Source organism: Seriola lalandi, unplaced genomic scaffold, assembly GCF_002814215.2.
Source record: "Seriola lalandi dorsalis isolate HSWRI2012SDOR001 ecotype SW California unplaced genomic scaffold, Sedor1 jcf7180002054326, whole genome shotgun sequence".
NCBI classification, from domain to species: Eukaryota; Metazoa; Chordata; class Actinopteri; order Carangiformes; family Carangidae; genus Seriola; species Seriola lalandi.
In genome coordinates this window covers 685,318-697,475 of record NW_019524879.1, presented here as the reverse complement: position 1 = coordinate 697,475, position 12,158 = coordinate 685,318, and the positions used below count along the sequence as shown (strand labels likewise).

Below are 12,158 nucleotides of genomic sequence, written 5' to 3'. Positions count from 1 at the left end.
ATCTCTCCATTCACCACCAGTCTTTGGAGAGCGTGCTTCGCCACCCGGGGGACAACCGCACGCAAATCAGAGAGCTGGGTCAGACGCTGATTGACGGGGGCATATTGGATGAACTCATTAGTGAAAAACTAGAGGCCTTTAATTCTCGTTACGAGCAGCTAAACCACCAGGTCAGGACCTTGTCTTTCTGTGTTACATCTATATATGCCATACATTTTCACTGTTACAGTTTGTATTTGAATATATCATTTGCAAACATGCCACTGTGTCATGTTTCTCAGACTTATTTGTGGGCTGTACTTGACTGTAGTGTCACCATTTTATGTATTGAGATTTGTATGTATAATAATACCCAACACTGAATACACCTTTGTATTGTATTATTTATTTATATTGATAATTATTCAATTTGCTTTTCAGTATATTTTACATCAAAGAGTTCATTGTATTATTGTGCACTTGGTACATGATATTTTTCTGGTGTCCTCCCTCATATGTTCAATCATAATAAAGACTATGCCTTTATGCAGCTTCTCATTCAGTTAAAAACAACAGAAACAATCTGTATTGTAGATGAGGTGTTTTGACTCTTGTGTATAACGGTTACTAATAAGATACATCAGCCATTATATTCAGTCCCACTGTCAGCAAATGGTCTTCTCCTTGTTAGCTTCCATATAGAATATCAGAATAACTGAAAAATTCAAACTCCTGACTTGCTGTCCGTGTCCTCATCCAGGCGGTGAACCGGCAGATCAGCCTCGAGCAGCAGCTGCAGACACTGAAGGAGAACGAACAGGCGCTCCAATCGCTGCAGGAGTCTCTGAGCCAGCTGGACCACACGCTCACCTCCTACCTCACTGATCGCATAGACGCCTTCCAGCTCCCACAGGAGGCGCAGGTACAGGGCACATGCATAGCACAAACACATCCATACCCAGAGAAGTCACCAAACAAGATGTGACACCAAAGCCTGGTGGCTCTTACTTCATAGAGTGTCATCTCACCTGTCTGAAGTTTCCTCCCTGCGGCTTGGAGCCCAATAAATAGTAAAATAATAATATATAACAGAAGTCCGCAGTCTGAAAATCTCGTAAATAAAATTACACTTAAGTAATGAAAAAATATACTTTATAGATTTCAACAGTATATAATTTGTTGTTAAATAGGTCATAATTGAGGAAGCATAAATATATTTGTCCTTCTCAACATATAATAGTAGTACACATTCACGCTGCGAGTACAAAAACTCAGAAAATACCTAATGAATGGTAAAAGGTATGGTCAAAGCAAGAGCATATCACATTTGTGATGCATGTCTTCGTTTCCACTTCTTCCTCAGACCATCGGGGCAGAGATCGCAGCACACGAGGTGACAGTAGAAGAGATGAGAAGGAGGAACGTGGCCAACCTGCCTCCGCCGACCACTGATGGCAAGGCTGCCCGTGGTGGGACCATGTTGGATCAGCTTCAGGTAACACTGACTCCTACTGGAGAACATCAGAAACTACATAAACTGATGTCCAACTTTTTCTCTACTGATGCCGCCACTACATTATCATGACATTACTAACGTAACACTCCCATTAACCTCACATTTGAAGTATAAAAAAGGAATGTATCAAACTAATTTTAGTCTTCCTAGAAGCCTTGCATAAGAAAAGTGTTTACATGCGCTTGGCACCAGTGTAAATGGATTGTTGCAGCTGTTTGTCATCCAGGTTGTGAAACAGTTGTATAACTTTATTAACTCTCCCTTCGCTCACTGCAGAGGAAGCTGAGAGAGATCTCCACAAAGTACCAGCTATTCCAGAAGCCCGCTAACTTTGAGCAGCGCATGTTGGACTGTAAGAGGGTCCTTGAGGGTGCCAAGGCCGAGCTGCACATTCTGGATGTCAAGGATGCGGATCCGGAAAAAATCCAGTCCCACCTCAGCGGTTGTATGGTGAGAACCAGACTACCTTATTTGTAGCTGATTGTTGTGCACATTATAAATGCCCAGCAAAATTTAAAGTGATTACAAAAAATATAAAGATACCTGCCAACCTATTTTATGCAGACACAAACACACATAGTCTATCTCACATTCATTTCCCTTCTTTTTGCTGTTTAGAAATTATACAAATTGCTGAGTGAGGTGAAGCTAGAGGTGGAGACAGTGATTAAGACAGGTCGTCAGATTGTGCAGAAACAGCAGACTGAGAACCCCAAGGCCATGGACGAACAGCTTACTGCTCTCAAACTGCTCTACAATGACCTGGGAGCTCAGGTATGTTATTTTTGTGAAAAATTCAAATCTAATGAATTCTCGTTCTACAAACCGCGGCTCATGTATATAAGTGATATTCACATTATCTTGTTTTGATTCAGGTAACAGAGGGCAAGCAGGACCTGGAAAAAGCGTTGTCTCTGTCTCAAAAGTTCCAGAAGGAGAGCGCTGCCCTGCAGGAGTGGCTGACCACAAATGAGGCTCAGCTCCAGCAGAAGAACAGCTGTGGAGACATGCCAGCAGACATTGATGCTGAGATTGCATGGGCTAATGTGAGCAGCTGCTCTAAACCTTTCATTATATCTCCTCAGCATGATGAGTGTTTCTGTCTCAGGCCAGTAGGTGGAGCAGAGGGACTGTTTGAAGCTACTGAGAACACCAATCTTTCTCTTTCGAAAACCGGAAATGTATCAACAGCATTATTGGAACTGTTGTGAATTAAGCCATTATCCCCCTTACAGTGTAAAAAATGTGTTATGAGTGTTTTCATGAATCACTGGCACTCTTCTGCCCTCTCTCTGACCCTGTGAGAAAGACTGAACATTATTTCACATGATCCCACACACTGAAGCCAAATACTCAGCAACAGTATTATAACTGAAACAGTATGATTTTTAAGTGAGTCACAGGTTCACATGAAGTCAAGTCAAAGGAGGCTACAGTGCATAAAAGAGTGTAGGATGTTTCTTCAAATTCACTTTTTGTTCTTCAGATGTGTTTTTTTGTGAATATAAGTTTATATGCAGTTGAATTTTTTATTTTTGTGTATGTTACGTGTTATTTATGCCTTATCTTCCTGCATACTACATTGTGTGTGATAAATCCTAATGACAGCTAGCTGATGAAGCAGTAATTTACTGTAACCTGGAGACCATCACATGAACCCGTTTGATATATTGTACTGTATGTGCATGCTGCTCCACCAGGGCCTGCTGAAGGAGTCAGAGCGTCGTAAGGCAGAGCTGTCCGGCCTGATGGAGACCAGCGCTGGGCTGCAGACTCTGGTGGATGGCAGTGAGGCTCAGCTGGAGGACAAACTCTTTGGTCTCAATGAATCCTGGGGCCGTGTCCGCACCTGGACCGAGGACTGGCTCAGCGCAGTGCTGGTGAGAGCAAATATTTTGTACAGTAAGCTTAATGAATGAAGATTTGCTGTTGTGTTGTGCTGCTGTGTTCATTATTCAATTTTCTCATATTAAGTAGATTCTCCCATCTGCTTTAAGTTTTTATGGACATTAGCAAGTGAGCAAAGGCTTTTCTTGAGTGAATTTATTTGAGTGAATATATTTTTGTCTTCATGGTGCCTTTTAGCTTCATTTTAATAGATAATGAGAAATCGTTTAGCAGTTATTCCTACATTTATCATATTAATTTTATACTTTAAGCACACAGGGTAAGTTTTCAAGTTCTAAAAGGTTCATTAAATTTAAAATTGTAATTCCTTCCCTTGAAATGATTTAAAAAATATCATTGCAAGGTTATATCTGTGAAAGATTTACACCCAAAATAAAACATTTCCTCGGTTTGCTGCATAAGTCAAGTGTTTGCAGTAGCGAGGCAAAGAAATAAAATTCAAATCAAGAACAAAACAAAGGCATGCAAATCAACTCCTCAACCAAAATATATTTACCACTAACAAAGAGACTAAGAAATGTTTCTTCTTGTAACTGTGCGCTGCAGCAAGTCATGTAAAGGTTATGGAAACTCTCATAATCAGTAAAATGTCTTTGTTTTAGATTAAGCAGAAAATGTGTAAAACACAGGAGGACCTGAAAAACAACAATGAAAGTTTTCTCTATGTCCTTATTAAAACACTGAGCCTTTATTTTCCTTTGTATTTGTGCAGAGTCACCAGAATGAGGTGGAAATTTTTGATGAGAACTTGGCTCACATCAGCACCTGGCTCTATCAGACCCAGATCCACCTGGACGAGGCTGAGCGGCTCGCTCCAACAGAGAGGGAAAAGGTGGTGAAGGTAGGAGTGAGAGAGTTGAAGCACAGTGGGGAGAAAGGGAGAACAACCCTAAACTGTGGATGCAGCGCAACTGTTACATAAAGGGCAGTTACCAGTTGATTTTTGCCTGTCGTCATTTCGGAGTCATTAATTCATTCTATTTTTCTTTTTCTGTAAATTCAGAAAAATATGTAAGAATAGGTCAAGCTTATAGCATGAAAAGCTTAGAAGTATCAAATAGTAGTTTAGAATTGCTTTATGGAAATCACCGCCTCTGGCAAGGAAATGCATTCTGTGACAATCCATCAAGGAATACCTCTCCTGTTACCCTCTGGGACAGAGAGACTTTAATGCGTTTTCACATGAAGAGATTAGTGAGGTAATGATCAATCGTTTCTAAATATCCCATTTTGGATTGTCCTCTGGTGCAGCAGAAATTTATTGTGCTCGGTTAGGATCGAAATCTTGATGAAGCACACATATTTGGACACTAATAGGACATTTTTTTGTAGTTCTTAATAGTGATTACCCAATGCCACCATGTTTCACCAGTTAGAATAAAAAGAGATTTAGAGAGAGTCAGGTCAGGAGCAAGAGAGAGAGTTTATTGAGATATGGGAAAGAAGATGGCTGAATGAGAGAACAGGAGAAGCCAAGTCTGACAGTTTCACAGTGTCAAATAATATATCTTGCAGTTGTATTCAATTTTTAACCCTTCCCTTCCTTTCGCCATGACAACTGAAGGTTGCCACTATATTTCAGCTGGTCCCTGGGCCTGTTAAGCTTGATCAGTACATGCTGCGCTTAGTTTTCTGGTCTGACCCAAGGCTACTCTGCCATCCAGTCTGAGAGAGAATGACTGGTAGCATAAACTGATAAAGAGATGACCAGCTTCTCTGTGGTCTATCCTCAGAGCATGCTGGAGGAACTGGAGGACATCAGTCTGCGTGTGGACAACGTGAGGGACCAGGCCATCATCCTGATGACCAGCAGGGGCCCCGCCTGCAGAGATGTGGTGGAACCCAAACTGGCTGAGCTCAACTGCAACTTCGACAAAGTCTCCCAGCACATCAAAACTGCCAAGGTACAAAAGCTGTACAGACAGGTTGAAACTGTATTGTAAACGTTTTAACGTCCATCACCATCTTTACCAATCAAAAGCTCAGTGTGGACTTCAGTCCTGGTGCGCGCACAAAAGGTTAAACTTTCAAATAGAAAGGGGTCTGTTCAGTCAGTGTATCTGTTCCTTGTCTTTTGCTTTCAGATGATGACCAGCCTGGAGTCAGGTGGTGTTGAAATGAACCAGCAGGCACCTCAGCAGGTACAAGAATCTCACATTAATACAAGCTTTAAAGTCAGTTTAATAATTTAATAGTTAGTTCGTTTTATTAATTTCTTTAAGCAAAACCAGTTCACTCCAAAATACTCAACCAGTGATAAAGGCAATATAATGAATTTAATCCAAACTAGATTAAAAGAGCTACCGAGAGATTTTAGATAAAATACTGCCAGGCTCAGTGTGGAGTCACTGTCGTATCACAAATTACACCGAGCCGATCCTTCTCTTTGAGCATGCACTGAGATAATTACATTCATCTTACCGGCTCTGATAGCTCTGGCTGAGTTGCCTGAGGTGTGTTTTTGCTCTTTCTCATCAGGTCATTCACAGCCGAGAGATTCGAGTAGAGAGTCAGAGTCAGGCTTGTCCTGCTGAGGCTCCGGTCCCCAGTGAGGTGAAGGACCTTCAGGCAGAGCTCCAGGACAGACTGAGGGCTTTGCAGCAACAGCAACAGGACCCAGTAAACATCCTGGATGATGACAAGGTTTACAAGATAACCATTCAGTTTACTTTCATAGCTATACTAATGATGATGATTAATAATAATGGCAATATTGTAAGATAAGACAGTAAAATAGTAATTGCTTCATTAGAAATGAGCTTTAGATACTGTACTTAGATACTGGTAGTAGAATAGGTACTCTGTCTATCGTCTGATCAAAAGTTTCCATTAAAGTTTGCCATCTCTAGCAATTTCTAGAGGAATTTGAAAACGCACACATAGAAAATTGCCCCAGGATGTCTATTATTCTCTGTCTGTCTCTTTAAACCTGAAGTTTTATGAGATTTTCTATGAAGGATATGCTAGGCTACCGGCTATATAAAGCTGCCACCTGATAAGACTAACTTTGATTGGGCATTTCAAGGCTGAACAAGTCTGGAATTCAGTCTTCCTTATCAAGGTTTATGACGTTAAACACACCGGCTGAACAAATTTGACCAATCCAAAGCAAGGTCAGTGTGCCAGTTGGGAAGCTATTGTTGTGGTTTTAACAGTATTTCCCTGAGAAGTGTCGACAGCGTCTCTACTTGTTGCTTGCCTAGCGAAGGAGCAACTAACAGCTAATGTAAGTTCAGGCTGTGTAAGTTATTCTTTTTTTCATGTCCATTGACTAGAATATAGATAAACAGATAGATAGATCGTCTCCAAATAATTTTTGAATTGCATTTGACCTTACACCCTCTCTCTCTCTTTCTGCACCAGCTGGATGAGGAGAAAGCCAGTGTGGAAGACCTGCTGAGAAGAGGAGAAGAGCTGCTGCCTCAAACTTCAGACGAGGGCCAGAGGGAGGAGTTGAGACTTCTGCTGCTCCGGCTGCAGAGCCAATATTCTGCTCACAGGGTGAGATGCATAGAAACTAACTTGTGTCTTCATAAACAGGACTCAAGCAGGGATTTTTTTTAACCTAGGCAAACAAAGCTCTCCACTTTCCCTCTGTGCACCGGTTAACTTGTCTTTCTGCTTGTGTCTGCTTTAGGAGCTGAGGGTGCTGCGAATCAGGCAGGTGGATGTCTCTGTGGAGTCATCGTCTTCTTACACCTTCACAGAGACAAGAGAGTTTTCAGCCGAGGTGAGGGATTAACACATTTACCAAGAAGTCACATTAACCACTGAATTGTGTTCTTCACTGTATCTGCTTGATTTGTATGACGATAGAGTCAGTTTCACCTTTTGTGGCACAAGAGGTGTTAATATGATTTATGATTTTCCCCCTTCTCCCTCTGCGGTGTAGGAGATGTCTGCCTTGGAACGTAGCAGTGCTCCTTCATTGAGTCCCTCCGACTACCTGTTGGACATCAACAAAGTGCTCCTTGCAATGGCTGACAATGAGTTGCTTCTGAACTCATCTGAGCTCAGCAGGGGGCTCTATGAAGACTTCTCCAGCCAGGAGGACACACTGAGGGTGGGACATCTCTCATATATTCAAACTGCTATATCAAAAATTATTATTGTAAAGTCACAAAAATAATCTGTTTAGTGTATTTGCTTTCACAAAGTTGAACAAGAAAAAAACAAACCTGTCCTTTCCTTAAAAGTGATCAGCAAAATATTGAAGTCAGTCTGTTTTAGATAACCAGCTGCCACAATTAAAGTTATGCGATTTTCTTCTGTTTGCATGCTTGTCGCATAAAGTTTATGCCACAGTTTTAATTAATTCATTTTGCTGCCTCTTTTTCCTTTATCGTTTGTTTTTCTTTTCCCAGAATATCAAATTGAATCTGGAGCATCTGGGTGAGCAGGTTGCGGGGACCCATGAGCGCCAGCCTGATGCCATTCGGGATGCTTCGCCTGCTGAGGTGACTCAGATTGGAGACGCCCTCACGCAGCTTAACGCAGAGTGGGATCGCCTTAACCGCATGTACAATCACCGCAAGGGGTACGTGCACCGACCCCACACACACAACCAGATTACATTGTACATACATTCATCAGTTAGAAATAAGGTTTTGATTCAAACTTGAATAAGTCTTTCACAGAAAATGCTGTGACAGGGGAGAGAAATGAACAAGCTGCTGATTTCAGATGTGAATGTGTGTGAAATTGTGTGTCACGATATTTGGTCGGAGCTGCGGGGACATTAAATGCCAGCTGTCTGGTACTCAGGAGACAGCAGGAACAGATAAAGAGATAGACCAGGGCACACAGTCAAGCTCCGTACACACACTTAAACAACACACAAAGAAACAAACACACACTGACCTTGAATACCATCAAAACAATTCCTTGGGCATAAACAATCCCATGCCTCCACATATTCACTCACTCATTCACACACACACACACACACACACACACACACACACACGCACACACGCACACACACACTCGCACACACACACTGGCTGACCTTGAATCCCATCAACACTTTTCCTGAGGCATAAACAGTCTCCATTTGCTGAATACAGCAAAGTGTGTGTGTGTGCACATGCTAGAGTAACCCTAATTTTGAAGATTGCACACAAATGCTGACGCACTCAGCCTTTGTGTAATCACAATAACCTCTACGTATCATTTAAAATTAAAGAATGGAGTATTTCTTAAAATTACTCATCAAGAACTAATTTCCTCACCTTCTCTCTAATCAGATTTGTTCTGCTCCAAAAGATGCTGTAAGAGGAAATAGCTGTCACGCAGACTATCAGTGTGATAAAAGATCTATTTTTGTATTCGGCATTTTAAGTAACCAATCAGACTTTGCTGCTTTGCTTTTCAGGGGGTTCCTGAGTGTAATGACGTTTTCCAGTGTTTAATAGAGGTCACCTGCCCCATTTTTCCTTATCAAAACACATTTTTCCTTGAAGACCAGATTTATTTTATTTTTTCACTCGTTCGAATGAACCTCACTACAAATTTAACTCAGGTTTAAGTTTCACATGCTTTGTATGTGTGTGTGTGTGTGTGTGTGTGTGTGTGTGTGTGTGTGTGTGTTTCCTTTATAATAGGAGTTTTGATCGTGCCATAGAGGAGTGGGGGCAGTTCCACTGTGACATGAATGACCTGAGTCAGTGGCTGACTGACACTGAGACACTGCTGTCTGAGAGCGTTGGCCCTGATGGACAGCTGGATCTGGACTCTGCACGACAACACCAAGAGGTCAGTGGAGGGTGATGAGCATGTGGAGGTCTTAATGGACATTTTGTTCAAGTGTGTGTGACCAGATTTCACATGCGTACTGGGGTATTTCACATCTTTTCTTTTTTTTTTGACATATGCATTTGATCACATCACAGCAGAGACTTCTGTAAGTTTAGCAAATAGAACAACATGCAGATGGTTTTGTATTTGTAGATTTTCGACAGCATAGAAACTATTCAAGGCATACCACATTATCTGGATAAACTAGTAATTAGTCAAATATAGATTCACAACATTCCATATGTTTATAAACTGAAACCAAGATTATTACCTTCCCAGGACGCCACAGTAATATGCTTGAGATATTAGTAGCTGGATGGTTGGAAATGTTAAAGAAGAGATAATTGCATTTTGGTCCCCAAAGTAAAAAAAAATCAGTGCTACACTGTACCTGATAAACAAACACTCTGCACATCTAACTGTTCATTATGCAGAGCGAGAAATGGAGAGAAGTGAACTGAAGAGTGAGATGAGAAGAGGCCTTTAATTTTGCTTTGTTTGATTACTAAAGCAGCGCTTTCATTTCCAAGGGGAATTAAATTCTCTGAAGCCGCGGCATTATCGCTGACAGCACCGCCACAATTAACACCTTTTATCAGTGTGATTTGCAGAGCCCCAGCTACAGTCCGTCTGCTTCGCTCTTTTACACGTTTTCACAGTTGCTGAGAATGTGACTTGGATCAAGGGGATGGGAACTGAGAGATCAATTAGCTGACTCACCCTTTAGTGGACGCTACAAGCACTCAACTCTACTTTGTGGATCTGTCCTGGAAATCGCTCTTGGTGGAAGTAGACATTTGGCAGCTTAAATCTTGATTTGCCACAAATCATGCCCGTCAATCAGAGATTTGCCTGGAGAGATCGACTTGAGCAGGGGATTTAGCCCTGAGTCAATTGGCTTATTGGCTTATGCTCTTTGATTGATCCCTGATTCCACCTTTTTTCTCGCTTTTTCTGTCCATAATACTCTTTCATTACTTTATACACATTTTAGGAGCTGGAAGAAGGTCTTGCCAGCCACCAACCTGTCCTGACCATACTGACCCGCACTGGGGAGCAGATAATTGGGCAGCTGTCGTCTCTTGATGGACCACTTCTTGAAGAAAAGCTAGACACTCTGGGTCAGCGCTGGAGAGCTGTCAACCGCCAGGTGCTGGACAGACAGCGCAGGTAGTGTATCCATGGAAACACGCAGGATGCAGTGGCATTTAAATGAGGCTGCATGGATTGAAAACATTAAGGGGATATAGTCAAATTTGAATACTGAGGCCAAGTGATATGTAATACATATCATTGCTGTGTCTTGATTATGTAACAGCTTGATTTTACAGCACAATATAGCACAGAGGTTAGCGCTCGCTCTCTATCACTGTCAGACTTTGTTTCTTTATCAGTGTTTGGCAGGTTAAAATTATCAGTGTGGTCAATCAGTCTATAACAGTAATCTAAATGTAAATTTTAGGATTAGACCTGCAACCGGCAGGAAATGGAGATCCTTATCTGAGTATGTAATATACAGTATGTGTGTGTGTGTGTGTGTGTGTGTGTGTGTGTGTGTGTGTGTGTGTGTGTGTGTGTGTGTGCAGGCTGGCTGGCGAGGACCCGGCTCTGTCAGACCTGGTTAGAAGACGCGAGGAGCTGGCTGTATGGCTGGAGCAAGCGGAGAACGCTGTCAGTTCCCTGCCTGTCACCGCCACTGACAAAAACCTCAAAGAACTCAAGGTACAGCGAGGCCCAAAACATGCTAAAGTTATTGCGATTCATGGGAGCACAGACATTTCTATTCCTACCCTAGAGCTGGTAGATTTAGCTATTTTTATGGTCAGCTCTGACTGTGTTGATGTTTCCTTTTCTTTTTCCCTATTTGCTTCGCTGTAGCCACAAGTTGCTCTCTGTGTCTCGAGCAAAACTTGTGAAACTCAACAAACATACACAGAGTGAACTTAACTCTCACTTCTCTTGTTTTGAACAATACAATTTTGTCATTCCTTCTTGACAACGTTAGCCAGACTGTTCTCCCCCGTGGAGACACATTGCAAAAAGTACAATGAACGTGACATTATGTGGCTAAGTGGAGCTATTGTTCTACTCCTGACTTGCACAGGTCTCATTTTCAATAAATCAGTCATCCTTTGTGTAATTAAGGGTCAGTGCATGTTTCCTCGCAGGCCCTCGCTGAGGAAATGGATGCACAGAATGAACGTCTCGGTTGGCTAAACAAGCACGCTCCTCAGATCCTGGCCAGTCCCAGTGTGAGCCCTCAGAGCAGAGACCAACACGTCAGCAAACTGAGAGCCATCAACCTCAGTTGGAGCAAGGTGAGAATTGTAGTTCATATTCCAACTTTTAAAATGACCTTTTTATTAGTTTATCTCTACCATCCTCTTGTCTTATTCCTCCTCCTTACTTCCTATAATCATAGTTTACTCCCCATTTACCCTGCAGGTGACCCATGAGTTGTTGGACAATGCGGGGGAGGTGGAGGCCAACCTGCAAAGTCATGCACAGTTCCAGGACAGGATGGACAGACTCACTGACTGGGTTGTCGTCACACACCAGACAATCATGACCAGAGGCCTAAATCCTGTGCAAGCACAGGTAGATCTTCTGCACTCCAAATACATCACAAAAACTAACACACCTAACCTCACTGAAAGTTCAGTTACTGTACACACAGATATTGTGTCTAAAATGAGCTCTTACCCATCACAGGCTCTGGAGGCCTCCATGAAAGACAGGAAGAAGGACCTGGAGGAACTGTTGGCTCATTCTATAGAGCTACAGAGACGACAGCAGCTGTTGCCTCAGGAAAAGGTCCCAGTTTCCATAGTAATATAATTTAAAAGAGAACCAGTTCTAATTGTAGCATTTAATTATACCATATTGCACTGTTGAAATGCCACTACCCCACTTTGGGTAACCCAGTTTCCTCTAATTTATTAAAGATTAATTGACTGCT

The 12,158-nt window shown here is 42.1% G+C and overlaps 1 protein-coding gene across 3 annotated transcripts in view; it reads left to right on the top strand.

Moving 5' to 3' along the window:
* utrn (utrophin) overlaps positions 1-12,158 on the top strand; it is a 170,390-nt gene that overhangs the window by 44,124 nt on the left and 114,108 nt on the right. For all 3 annotated transcript variants that reach the window (XM_023407066.2, XM_087174192.1, XM_087174191.1), the window contains 21 exons: positions 21-170; positions 740-901; positions 1,343-1,474; positions 1,772-1,945; positions 2,114-2,269; positions 2,371-2,541; positions 3,196-3,375; positions 4,116-4,244; positions 5,137-5,307; positions 5,488-5,544; positions 5,882-6,046; positions 6,767-6,904; positions 7,041-7,133; positions 7,296-7,466; positions 7,768-7,940; positions 9,007-9,157; positions 10,194-10,369; positions 10,786-10,921; positions 11,368-11,517; positions 11,645-11,797; positions 11,912-12,013. In XM_023407066.2, coding sequence (XP_023262834.1) covers positions 21-170; positions 740-901; positions 1,343-1,474; positions 1,772-1,945; positions 2,114-2,269; positions 2,371-2,541; positions 3,196-3,375; positions 4,116-4,244; positions 5,137-5,307; positions 5,488-5,544; positions 5,882-6,046; positions 6,767-6,904; positions 7,041-7,133; positions 7,296-7,466; positions 7,768-7,940; positions 9,007-9,157; positions 10,194-10,369; positions 10,786-10,921; positions 11,368-11,517; positions 11,645-11,797; positions 11,912-12,013 — 3,090 coding nt within the window. The remainder of the gene's footprint in view (positions 1-20; positions 171-739; positions 902-1,342; positions 1,475-1,771; positions 1,946-2,113; positions 2,270-2,370; positions 2,542-3,195; positions 3,376-4,115; positions 4,245-5,136; positions 5,308-5,487; positions 5,545-5,881; positions 6,047-6,766; positions 6,905-7,040; positions 7,134-7,295; positions 7,467-7,767; positions 7,941-9,006; positions 9,158-10,193; positions 10,370-10,785; positions 10,922-11,367; positions 11,518-11,644; positions 11,798-11,911; positions 12,014-12,158) is intronic.